Source organism: Manacus candei, unplaced genomic scaffold (genome assembly GCF_025592945.1).
Source record: "Manacus candei isolate 608988 ecotype Guabito, Panama unplaced genomic scaffold, ASM2559294v1 h1tg000025l, whole genome shotgun sequence".
Classification (NCBI taxonomy): domain Eukaryota; kingdom Metazoa; phylum Chordata; class Aves; order Passeriformes; family Pipridae; genus Manacus; species Manacus candei.
Window position 1 is genome coordinate 7,833,153 of NW_026138073.1, and position 13,433 is coordinate 7,846,585.

General features: G+C 42.6%; 1 protein-coding gene across 1 annotated transcript in view; it reads right to left on the bottom strand.

Annotated features, from left to right (window-relative positions):
• Positions 1-13,433, bottom strand: part of PTPRG (protein tyrosine phosphatase receptor type G) — a 397,672-nt gene that overhangs the window by 77,034 nt on the left and 307,205 nt on the right. The window contains exons 9-11 of the mRNA XM_051788769.1: positions 6,045-6,229; positions 3,980-4,088; positions 2,226-2,275 (exon numbers count right to left, since the gene is read on the bottom strand). Of these exons, the coding sequence (XP_051644729.1) occupies positions 2,226-2,275; positions 3,980-4,088; positions 6,045-6,229 (344 nt within the window). The remainder of the gene's footprint in view (positions 1-2,225; positions 2,276-3,979; positions 4,089-6,044; positions 6,230-13,433) is intronic.

Here is a 13,433-nt window from a genome sequence, read left to right on the forward strand (position 1 = left end):
TCCCACCAGCTGGATGCAGGGCTGAGCCAGGACAGGACAAGCCACAGAGCTACCAGCAAACCACGAAGGGAAGAAACCTCCCTGAATTCACCACACCATCATCAAAACCCTCTTTATCCTTATCTTTGTTTTACATCGGGACCTTCTCCACCCACGTCACCGTTGACTTGTGAGTAACGTTTCCTCTCGGGGTGAGGAGAATGTAAAGGAGTTTAATGAGTTTAGCTGCATTACTCACAGTGCTTTAATCCTCAGAATACAGAAGTTTAAAAATACAGTATTACATAAGGGCTGTCTCAAAATAATGGCTGTGCTGCCAACGCGAGCATTCGTGCCTGGTGGGTCTGTTCTGACAAGGAACTCTGGCTCTTCCCACACACATTGTGAGGCCCTCCAATGGTACTATTTTTATTTCATTAATTTACCCATCAGCATTATTCTCCTAAGGACTGGTGCTGCAGTGAGGCATCACTCTCATTAGAAAAGACCAGCAGCATGGCCAGCTGGGCAGTCATGAAGCACTTGGAGAGCATCAGGAGCCCTTCAGCAAGCCACCACTACCTCTGCCAGGACCACCAGGCTGCGACACTCATGTATAGACTCAGTTTTCTACAACCACAGGACTCCCCCTGGTCACCACCAGCAACCCAAAGCCAGGCCTGACACTGCCCACTTCCCTCAGGGAGTTGAGAGGAACCAGAGAATGAGCTGTAGACTATGCATCCTCTGCACCCTGCCACTGTTATTCTAATGTCAACCCACAGCACACATGCTTGCATGCAGGTCTCTGTGCACACATGTGTGCTCTACTGGAAACAAAACCCCTTGGTATATACATAAAGAACAAAAACTCGGTCTATACATAAGGACCTAGTCATTCCCCTTCCTGAATCACATGTGGAAAAAGACACTCAAGTGAACTGACTAAACACAAGGAATAATTCTCTGGAAGAGCTGAGCCAGCAGTTCTGCCTGGACCTGCCCACCCTCTCTGATTTACTGAAAAATGTCTCACATTACACAATTCATGACTGGGAGGACCAGTAGCTGGAAAGGTACACATCAGATGAGTACAAACAAGGGTTAAATAGGTGCTACTGAACATTTTTTAAAAAAGTAAAATGTTTCTTTTTGAAACTGAAATGTATAACTTCAAAGTATTTCTGCATCTCTCTGCAATTCCCAGGTTCAGTCAGGCCATGTAATTGAAATGCTGCAGCAAACCAAGAAAGGCTGCTTTCTCACGTTATTTTTGACCAGCTGCAATCACAGAGAACCTGAGATCTCAGATGAAAAGCCGTGCTTTAGAGATTTCAAGCCAAAACTTTAAATAAGCATCTAAACTTTCAGATACTTATCAATGTGAATCCCTCCGGCACTGTGAGATTTGCTTTTCACTGGCATGAACAGTCTCAAAGCTGGACTGAGTATTAAAATTTGACAGCAGATTTTATATGTCTAGAATACCTCTATACATCATTAAATAAACATTAATCATTCAAATGCAAGCTTTGTATGTGTTATTTGCTTACTAGGGAGCATATCAAACTGGAAAAGAATAAAACCGGAAGCAATGTACTTAGAGTAAATTCAATAGTATGAATCCAGTCCATAAATTTGACTGAACAATTCAGTACACCGAATGCCAAGAAATTTAGGTTATGGATAGTTTATGTTAAATAAACTAATAAGATGCTTTCAAAACTGAAACAGCGTATTCCAGTTTTACTGTAAATGTACCAACATTTCTGATTCTGGAACACAAAAGTTACCTTATGAATTAAAATTCAAATAAAGAGATTGTTGAGGCTTTATTCACACAATAACAGGTATCCTTAGAGCACTGGAAGAGTAAAGATGTTGTGTGTGAGGCCTTATTCCTGGTGCATATACTTCTGGTCATACAATTAATAAAAGAAATTAAATTTATTTTCACAGTTATCATTAAGATTACAAATCCCATCTAAATGGGTTGAATATAGATTTGGAAAGATTTTTTTAAACTCGATTCTTCAGTAGTCAAAGCCCCTCAGAGCATGAAGCTAGAAAACCAAACCCCTTGAAATATTTCATATTGGAAATATATTGTATGTTATAAATCCTTCTGTGGTGGGTCTGAACACCCCCCTCCCCAGGAAAGCTGGGTCCTGCCGCAGATTTCCAACACCGTGCTGCCACCTGGTGGGAATGTCCCCAAATCCCAGCTCCCCAAATCCACGACTTACCACTCCTGTCTTCACAATTCTGGTCCCCTCGAAAATTCGAGTGGTGTTAGCTGAGGGAGGAAGAAGAGCAGCATGTCAGCAGGTTGGGAAGGGAGGCAATGATACAACTGCCGAGCAATTGCTGAACACACTGCTGCAAAATATGGATGCAGGTCTCAGTTTGGAGCAAAAGCAACTCAGTTCATTTGGCATTACTCACCTTACTTTGTACATGTGCCTAAAGACAGACTTGCATGACTTTAATTCAGGCCCAGCAGTGCCAGTTTAAGTGCACTGTCAGAAAACACACTCTGTCCTTCAATCTCAAACTGGATGAAACACCCTGACTTACACGGGAAGCGAGAGTAGCTGATGATAATAGTTTTTTCTGTCCTTATTATTTATTGCTATATATCTCAACTACAACCATGATCAAGCTCTGAATAATGTTTTGAAAGCTCATGTGGATTAATTTTCTAGATCTTGGGTACTGCCAGAGATTAGAACAGCAGATCCTTTTTGGGGACACATGGAAGGAATCACATCATCTACTCCCATTGCAGATGCATGAATCACTTCCACTGCTTTGAACACTGGGCTAGAACTGGGCTAGAGTGCCCCAAGAATATTCAACAAAGCTGTCAGTAATGACTTACTCCTAACTGTGATTAAACAGGTATCATGGTCAAATTTCAAAGAATTTTTCCATTCTTTCACCTGCTGAAAGAGGTCATAATCAGCAACATACCAGTTTCTGACTTCTGCCTGGCACTTACAGTCAAATCCAAAACACTGTGCTGAGGTACTAAGAACAGAGAGCTATATATGAGATGTGGGTTGGATAGGACACTTCTTGCCTGACCCCTGCTGTCCCTGCAATGCTGATAACACTGTGGCAGGACACTGCCACAGAAGCAAACTGTGTCCACAGCTTCATATCCTTCAGATACTACATGCTAACAGAGTAGGATTAACTCAGCCCACCCCCAATTTTCCAAAAATGACACAGAAAAACGTTGCTATTATTTTGTTCCCTATACAAGATCTTAAAGATTTAAATGTTTAACTCTCCGCTTGTTTTATTCTTCTGTTGCCCATTACAGGATTTATGTATCCGTAAGCTGGAGTGGGAGGGAATGCTCTCAGCAGAGGTAAATTTTGCCCTACTTAGTAAAAAATGTACTAATAAATTCCCAGGAAGGAGCAAAACTTCAGCACTTAAAAAAGCTCTAAAAACTTCAAGTTCTTCTACCAAATCTCAGCACTACCAGATTTCTCCAATAAACTTAAAAGGAAATTCATGACAAAGGACAGCTTAGCATCGAGTACTTTTGATTTCCTTTAAATATGTATGTTTTGGAAATCACTGAGGTTGTATGCATGGTAAAACCTGAGTGTCTCCACGTGTGGTTGTCAAGGTAGGACTGATCTCCTTTCCTCTTTACATAAAACAGACACCGATCAGACTCACATTCTGCTATAGCTGTGCCTCTGATGTATAAGCAGTCTCTGATGAATTTGTTTGAGAAAACTAGTACCAAGAAAAGCTCTGAATTCTCCTAAAACCTGACAAACCCTGCCAGCAGAGAGGTGTAGAAAAACCCTCATCACCAGAAATGCGATTCAGATTAAGTCACTGGCCACTAATCTGAAATTAGTATTGTCTACATGCACTCAAACATCTTCTGAAATCATTTCACACCATATTGCACTGTGAAAAGAAAATATTAAACAAACAATTGTTTAATATAAAAATAGGTATGTGGTTTTGTTACCTTGAAAGAGCATAGTCTGGCTAAAGTCACTACGCATTTCATTTCGGCAAACTGCTTGAACTCTGAACAGATAAAGGATGTCAGGTGAGACATGGCTAATGATGGCCTTCTGTTTAAAAAAAATAGATATTATTCAGTTTTTTACCCCCACAGTACTGTCCACGATCAGTTTGAAATATATAAAGCATTGTGCTAACACAGGACATTTATGCCATGTAAGACAAACTATATTTCTAAACAGAAATATTCACTCGTCCCCTGGGAGAGGGCAAGGCCCAAGGCCAAAGGGATGCACCCAGACTCTGCCCAAGAAGTAAATGAACATGTCCCACATCTATTCTCATGACAATCTTCATGCCTGAAAGTCTCTGCTTTCCTCAGAAAAACTTAAAGTTCAAATCATTTAACCTTACAGGAATTAAATAAGATTTTTATAGGTGGAGATCCATGTCCCAAACATGGGATAAGCCCAGAAAAGTCACTGCATGTTCAAACTGACTTTATTTTGCAACAAACTGGCTATGGCAATTTGATGCTGGTGTACTGTCCAACATGATGGCTCAGCACCCTGGGCTGGGATATCCCTGCTTACTCCTAGATCTGAGAGACTGCTCTGATGCTTTCCAGAAACTCTTCTGTATTGCCTTAGTTCACAGTCACATCGGTTCACAGCAGTAGCTGTGTGGGTCACTTGAAATACCCGTGATGTCCTTAGCTAAACACTGCCTAGCTCTGATTCAAGATGGGACAGCCCAACTGTATCTGCCAGAGCACTAAAAACAAATTGCACTTTCCTCTAAAAAAGGGTTTCCTTCTTCTCTTGCCCCTAAAACAGACTAAGCTGTCATTGCTTTCTTAACCTCCGAGTTCTGCTGAACAGCACAGGGTCTCACTGCAATTTATTTCCAAGCTATCACTCCATCACATCCCCTGCACTTTTAATTATTTCTTTTATATAAAACAGGATGCTTTCATGGTGCAAACCTCATTTTTGCTGATTAAGGTTTTCCTCCTTATACCTGATTAAAAAAAAAATCTCCCTTAAGAGTGTGAAATTATGGCAAGAGAGAGGTTACAATACATCATAACCTTGGGTGTCTTTCAATAGGTTCCTTTCTGATTTTGTGAGGCAGATCGTTCCCTAATGTGACCCAGATAACAATGTCTAGTGGGGAAATTGAAAATATAAATGGAAATGAAGTAAAAGAATCTTCATCTAAGGGAATAAGAGAAGTATTATTGTATAACTGATTGAATGGGCCCAGAGGACTGTGTATTTGAAAAAAAAATGGTAACAGTCATTAGGAATAACAGTGTGCTGCTGCATTTTTCATGTGCATATACAATTACTGATTTCATTATTCTAGAGGCTTTCTTTGATTAACAATAAATGGAGGCCTTTCAAACCTGAATATGTCACTTTGATTTTATATGCAGAGAATGTTAAGGACCAGTACAATACTTGCTTCCACTTAGACAAGAATGACAAGCAGATGAAATCCTAAATGGAGGAGATAGAGCAGTGTTTCCATCTGTGCTGGAACTGTCTTGCTCTTCCCTCTTTTTCTCATGCTGCCAGATGTAGGCAGTGCTTGTACAGGGACACTCCACAATAATCTTCTAGCCCTGACTATGCATTCCTGCCTCTGGCAGCCCTTACTGCCAGAAACTGCTCCAAAGACTGCAAGGGGCTATGCACAGTAAAAAGCCTGAGCCCAGGAACAGATTTTGGGGGGACTGGACTTTTAATGCAAAAATCTGTAATATTCAGAGCCTAAACATTTCCCGAGCCAGCTGCTTCTCAGCAACAATATATGAAAAAGTGTCTGCAGATTTAGTCCTTTATCCACTCACACAAACTATAAATACACAGTCCAGTGTTTGGGGTAGCCTGTTCAGCAACGTTCAACTAATGCTGAACATTTAAATAGCAATTCATTGTGAGTCAAACACTAGCCTGTCTATAAGGCAACAACTGCTTTCCTCCTCTACCTCCTTCTACCAAGAAAATAGCAATATAAGGATAGCTTGATACATATGTCTGGGTTTGATGCTGTGCTTTTACCAGGTCCTTGTCACTGTCCTTGGTGAAAGTCTTCTCCTTTTCATCTTCATTTTTAGCCCAGCTATATGAGATCATGTAGTTCATGATCGGAGGGTGGTAGATGGTTTCTGGTTGGTTCCAGGTTACCAGTAATGCCGTCCTGTTCACGGGCTGCACTTTCATGTTCACTGGAGGAGTACTGCAAGCTGAAACACAGAAGGAAAAAAGATGAAACTCTCCTAAATAACCAAGAGAAAACAAACAGGAAGAACTGTGCCTCCCCCTAAGAGCCAGGTTTTTTTCTTTAATGCCCTTGCCTACAGTAACAGCTTAGACTGCAATCCACTGAGACCATGGGATTTAATACCACCTGCAGATGCTTTCTGCTCTCCTGAGTAAAGTGAGTGAGAGAATCCATTCTCTGCAGGCAGGTTGCTTAGTTCTCGACTTATTTTCAGTCCTGACATTGTACACACACTTTAACTTCGTGACTTAAGAGCTCTACACTGGAACATTAAGAAGTCCAGTCGACCTGATCCACAGCTTCCCTCATCCATGCCCTCATCCACGCACTCCTGCTGTAAGGGGTTAATACCCCAGTGTACTCTGCTGGCCCTGGAAAGAGTTGAAACCTCTGAAAATGTAACACTATTGGGTCAGTAATTATTTTCCTCTTAACCCAGTACATTTTTACACATGACAGAAGTTATTTAATACTCTTCTTTCTATGTATTTTCCTTCACAGATGCTCAACTGTTTGCCAGTAATGTATTGCTAGCACAGGAAAGAGTGGTTCTTGATGGCCTTGGTCGTCTCCTCCTAGCAGAGGAGGAACTCCCAGCCAGCCTCTGAAAGCCCTGCCTTCCTAACCCTGCCTACAGTGGGAAGACACAAGTCACTTCTCACCCACACTTAAGTTAGTGGGGTCATCAACATCGGAACAGCTTAACCAGTGGGAAAAACACAGCTTGCAGCAGCACCAAACCCAAGACTTCTGCAGGGGAGACCAAGCCCAGGTGCAAACCCAGCCCATTCACTCAAGGAGTGGGGTGTGCACAATCCCCTCACAGCTGCTGAAACAAAAACCACTTTTCAAGGTGTTGCCATGGAAGGGCCGGGTGGGGATGCACAACACTAGATGGCACTCACATGCTATGGGAAAAATACATCATCCCCTTCCCAGCTATAAAGAGTTGAGATTTTTTTTCCAAGCTTTAAAAATCACATTTAAAATACCCAATTCAGGGCAGATTCTCACATTCTTTTTCCCAATATAAACTCTGAACCCAGAAAAAAATCACTTGCAATGATACCTAAACACATGTGCCGTGGCAAAGGAAATGATCTCTTCTGCCAGGGAAAGGCAAAGTGTCACCCAGCCCATCAGGCTGACACTGTTTGCAGAATTATTTTTCCCAATGCGACTTTTCCATTTCAAGCCAACACACTGAGCTTGTTTGCACTCTGCAGGTATTTGACTGCGTGTATATTTGGCCATTATTTCACTTCTAAAGAGTCCTGGCAGCACTGAAGGGGAGAAATGTCTATTCCTATGCCTGGACTTGCAGGTTGGTCATGTAGCTCTGCTGTTACATTACTGAAACAGCTACAGTTCTTAAATAAAAATGATTAAATGCTTTAAACACCAATACTACTAGTACAATAGAAAAATATCTGTGAAATGCATTTGTGCACTTACAGCTCACATTTGTAGCCAGCCTGAAACAGACAATGAAAATTGCAGAAATACTCTTTGGAAAGGAAAGATCTTTGATGTTTGCTCTTGCCATGAGGGGTGACAATCCTGCAGTTCTGCAGTAGATCCTTCTGCTCAACTGAGAAGGATGATCCAGCAAAGCAAACAAGCCCTACAGTACCTCAAACTGTTGAGAAAACCTTTATGAGTTTCTATTTACACAGAGTTGAAGGGATCAAGACAGCATTCTGCTGTCAATGCCACAAAGCCAGAAGCCAGACCATGGTCTGCTGCCTGCAGACACCTTCCCTCTGGCTCCCTCCTGGTCTCTGCAGGGAGCCCACAGAGCCAGGATGCTGCAGAGCACAGTGTGAAGGTGGCCAGGACCTGGACAAGAGGGCACAGTTGAAAGCAGTTGCTGTTATCACTATTCAGAGAGCTTCCTGATCCTTGGTATGCCTCTCCATGCTCACCTCTTTCCACTGAGATAGTCAGATCAATTCTCACTGACATCACTGTTTATTGATAACTGCACCAATAAATCATAACTGCCCCCTTTGACGCCCTTTGTCATCACAGAATTACACTTCAAAATGCCAGGCCAGCCTTTATCGCTCCACCTAATCAAATCCCATCAGTGATAGGAGCCTGGGTGAAGGACTACCCAGATCTAAAACCCTTATCCAGTCCTTGTCCTCCAGGAGGACATGCAGAGATTTATATATTTAAAGTAATCATGCAACAAATTGTTTTAGAAATAATTCAAGCAGGTAACCTTCCCGGGAGACAGAGAGATCTACCTTAATTGCAATAGCCCTCTGAACGATGGCTGGGCGGCTGATTTGCAGACAAGGACCCCAAGCCACTCGAGGGAGAGGGGGCTGTCACATGCCACTGGCTTTGATGCCATTTGGAATAGCTCGTGCCAGTCAGAGAAGAGAAGTGGGTATTTCCCAAGGGTAAACAGGAGACTCACAAACTCAGAGTTGAGAGACCCTCCCTGACCCTGCACCCTGATCCAAGAGGGTCATAGGCACTTCTAAGCACCTGAGTGATCCCAATGACTTCACTGAGGTCAAGCCTCATTCACAGCCAGCTAAAATGAGGCTGAATTTACAATATTGCTATTTCACAGTAAATATTACAAAATTTTCATGACTTAGTATGACTTTGTTCAAATTACTGCCAGGCACTTGATGTAATTAAGTAATAACCGACCTGCTCTGTTCAGCCACATTTTTTTTAACAGCTTATGAATGGGCAGAAAAGAAATCTTTTTTTTTTTTAAATGAAACATATGGTTTTATTAATTTAACCAAACCTGCTTAGGACACAATGGAATAAAAAAACATTTGATCCAGTAATTCAATTTGATGATTTAATTAAAGTGATACATAGTAACAAAGTCAACGTCTGAAAGGCAAGGAAAAAAGTGTAATGATTTGACCATCTATAAAACAACTAGCATTTCCCAGAGATCTAATTTTCCTTTCCATACTCTCTGTGCCTTGGATTTTTGAAAGATTAAAAGAATCACAGACTTCCTGCTTTCTTTTTTTTTTTTAGAAGCTAAAGGACCTCTACTGATTTTGCAAAATATGCAGCTAAAGGACAGATAGAAATGGAGGAAGAGGTTGGGGCAGGGAGGGGGAAGCTTAATCAGGACACACTAAAGAGAAACACAAGCTTTTCTTTTAATTTCCTTTTTTTTTTTTTTATAAAACCAGGCTTAATAAGCAAAAAAACCCCTGTGAATTCATGATTGCTTGAGAAAAAAAAAGAGAACCAAACTCAACAACCAGCATCATTTCACACTAAAATAGCATCTCAGCTAATTTTAGAAAAAATATTACTAATGCTTTCTTCTAAATTCATATCCTAAGGGAGAACAAAATATTGTAGGGGACTTCAGGATATCTTTCTGTGGTGTAGTGAAATCCTGAGCAGATACCTGAACTGGCTCTGCACAGGCCTATAGCAGGATATCAAAGACAATATATCCAGGGCTAGCAGACCCCCAAGCCAAGACTTTGGGACCACAGGGTCACATCTCGAAGGCACTAAACATGCGAATGCCTCACTGCAGGCAGTGAGACATGCCCTGGACCTCTTGCAGTGAAAAAACCCACGTCACCTTCCTGTCAGAGATGACCTGAACTGGGAGAACCTGGCAAACAAGCTGGCTCTTACATTATGGAAAAGTCCTGCAGAGGCGGGACGGTTGTGCGGGTGCATCTGGAGGAAGCCCTCTGACCTGACAAAGTGCAGCCTCAGTGGCTCTTCCAGCTGCTGGCCATGTGTGGGGCTGCCCAGGAGCTCTGCAGATCAGCCCACTGGGGAAGGCAGGGAGCAAGCCAGCACTTTGGCCAGCCTCATCTTCCAGGGCTCACTCAAGCCTGGAGAAAACCTGTTTGCCACTGGCAGACAAACGCAGCATGCTAATACAGCCCTAAGCACTGGGCAGGCCAGCCATACAGCAGAGAATTATTTTCTTCATGTTAAAAACATTCCAATGGGCTGGAACAAACAAAATTAATTTAACAACTCTGCATTCATCTCTCCCATAATTTGATTTGTATGTTGTATTTGGCTACGTAACCTCCATGAGGCTTTCCTAACTGAAGCCTGATAAAGCTTAATCCAAAAGCTCCTGGCAGCTCCATTTCAGAGAGTTGAAAGACAAAAAGGGAGCTTATTGTTTTGCAAAACTTAATTGCTGATATTAAGACACACCCATGAACGCAGAAAGGGCACGTAAGAGAATATTCCAGCTTTTTTTGTTAGTATTATTCTTTAAAAGCAGTCTACATTTCTCCTGCAAAGAGAGAAATGCAAAACCAGCCAAACTTCCTGGGTTTCATCATGCTTTCTGCATATCCTACCTGTGGTTATGAAAAGAGTTATTTAGGGAAACTTTGAGAGAGTGCAAAAGCTGTATAGTTGGTTATTGCCTGTATACCTCCTCCCCGTAAAACAGGTGCCTCATATGATGAATCCAGTTGCACTGGGCTCAGCGGGATTTATAAAAACCTCTAAAAATGCTCTAAGTTAGCTCTTCCATGCATAAAAATGCCACCACTTTAAAGGCAGTTATTTCTAGCTGTGCTCTGCCCTCCTTTGGAAAATCCCACTCTCCCTCCCGCTGAATGTCTCAGCAATGCAAAACTGCCGTTCCTCTCCTTGGTGCCGTGGGATACACGTTGTGTGATGAAGCCCTGACAATTTTTGGCACAGAAAAGCAACATGCCAGTGAAGTCCTGAATTGCTCATTGCGAGATGGACATGGATCTTCTAAGGCAATTCCTACGTGGAGGGAAGAAACACCGGCATCAGGATGTGCCCAGAGCATGTTACTGGCTCGGGGCTGCTCAGTGGTAGGTAAGAGACTGGGACAAGGGTCTTGCTCTGGGAGGCAGCTCCTGGCCATAAGGTGAGTGAGGCCTCACTTCTTTTTCTCACTGATCTGGATGTACATGGGATGAGTGGCAGGGAACAGTGTTTGTCTCTCACAAAGGAAGAGCACAGAGGAAGGTAGATGGGGTATTTCTTCCGACACACTCAGGAGAAGAGAAAGAGAGGTCAGTATGGGGGTTTCATGCCTTTCTTCCCTAAAAGGGCAAACAAGTTGGTGGCCAAGCTCTTCAGGGAGAGAGTCTTTCCCCTCCCTCTGCCCCAGCCCTTGGAGGGAGCTGGAAAGGCCAGTCCTGCAGGACACATGGACCACTTGCTTCTGTAATGAGCAGCAAGTCAGCCACAAGTATTCCAGCTGATTTCAGAGAGGTCTGAAAACTGTGATCGATGCCTGTGCTATTGCCAAAACACTGCACCAAGTTCACTCAGCCCTGTCACCCTCAGGTACCTGACTGCAGACAAGAAAAAAGCAATGCCACCAACAGAGATGAGAAGTACTCTCAAATATGTACATATACACAAACATATATCTATTCTTTCTCCTTATTAGATCCTCAAAACTTCAAATAAACCCTGCAATGCAAAAACATGGGTTATGCTGCAATGAGAAAGCTCATGCTTGCTTTCAGTGCCATGGTAAGGGAAGGGATGCAGGGCCAGATTGAGCTACCTTGAACTGGTGTGTCTCAGTGGAGGTGCTTGGGAAGAGACTGATCCATAACAAACAACAGCATGCTTTGGGCTGTTGGATTCAATCCTGGAGTTCAGTGAGGGCTTTGCTCCCAAAGGATAACAAATAGACTACGAGGATCATATGCAGAGACAACACAGACTTTAATATATCTGAAAGTGCTAAGAGGCATACTTGCAACATTTCCCCCCTTCTCTTTTTACTAAATGTTTGCAGTTTTTTTGCTTTGCTTCAGTGTACATTGTTGACTTCTCAGAGTGCTTATAAATGACATTATTAATATATAAAGATAATTACTTTAAAGAGAAGCATACATTTTTTCTTTACCTTTGCCTGCACTTTGCCAGCAGGCATTGGCAGGCTCCTGAGCATGCTGTACACACAAATATTTGTGTTGATCTACTTCAATCCACAGGCAGAATGTAGCTAGGAGACAGACTATTTATCTTCCCTGCTCTTAACTTTCACTATGCTTCAAACAGACAGGGCTGTTTCTTGAGGTGTGAGGGACACCAACATACTCTGCACTTGTTTTATGAGCCCGGTGAAATAACCTCATGGGCAAAGGAGCACATGGGACCCTTCTGACAGAGGGGCTCTGGGCAAGCTGGGTTTTTTCCCCCTCTGTTGTTGGCCCGTTTCTCTAAGTGGACACACAACCACCATTTGGATTAATACCTGTATGGGTTTTTTTGTAGCACCTGAGTTTCCATGGCATCACAGCAACAGAACCTGTTTTACTGAAAGGCAAGGACTGTGTGTTTTACTACACTGTGTTTGAGTCCAAATATTTCATATATTTCACAAATACTGTTTCTACAGCTGTGGCTTGAGTCCTCAGCGGGTGCAGATCAGCCTTGCACCATCAGATGCCACACTGGGCTGAACTGACGTCTGACAAGGATCTGCCCTGCAAGTTTTGTGTTTATATTGCACACATGCACACAGGAGGTGACTTGTGTTTAAAATGTACACTTGTGTCCTTATTTGTACAGTGTGCCTGTGCAACACGTGTGATCACGTTCAGTGGCACAACCTGCATCAAAAGGGAGAAAGGAGGATTTGCTGCCAGAAGGACACAGACTTGTCAAGGTTAGTCAAGCTGACCTTTCCAATATTCTGGTGAGGTATTTTTGGACTGGGGAGCACAAGAAGGACAATCCAATAGAGTGGGTAGAGCATCTCAATACATGTCCATGGGATGCCCAAAATAAGACCAAGAAAGCAGCTTTCCTTTCATAGTTTCTGGAGGCTTTTTTGAACACAAAGGATGAGCTGCAGGTGCTCATGGTTCAAATTAAAGTGAGTACTTCTGTGGGCAAACAGCTGGACCAGCAGGTGGGCAGTGCAGAAAGGAATTCCCTCCAGGTGTAAATGGAATAAATCATCAAGCTCCCTTACAAGTACTTAGCTCTTCCAGCTTTAGTGGCAGCTGTGAGCCCAAATCACACTTTCACACTGAATTTCTCTTGCTCTGTTGGTTTGGACCCTTTTTAGTCTCTAAAGAAGTGTAAGTGATTATTTATTGCTTATTAATAAATCTGTTGTTTAGTTGTCCACTACATTCAGGCACAGACACATGTGCTGTTCACATTACAACCACACAGAAGTT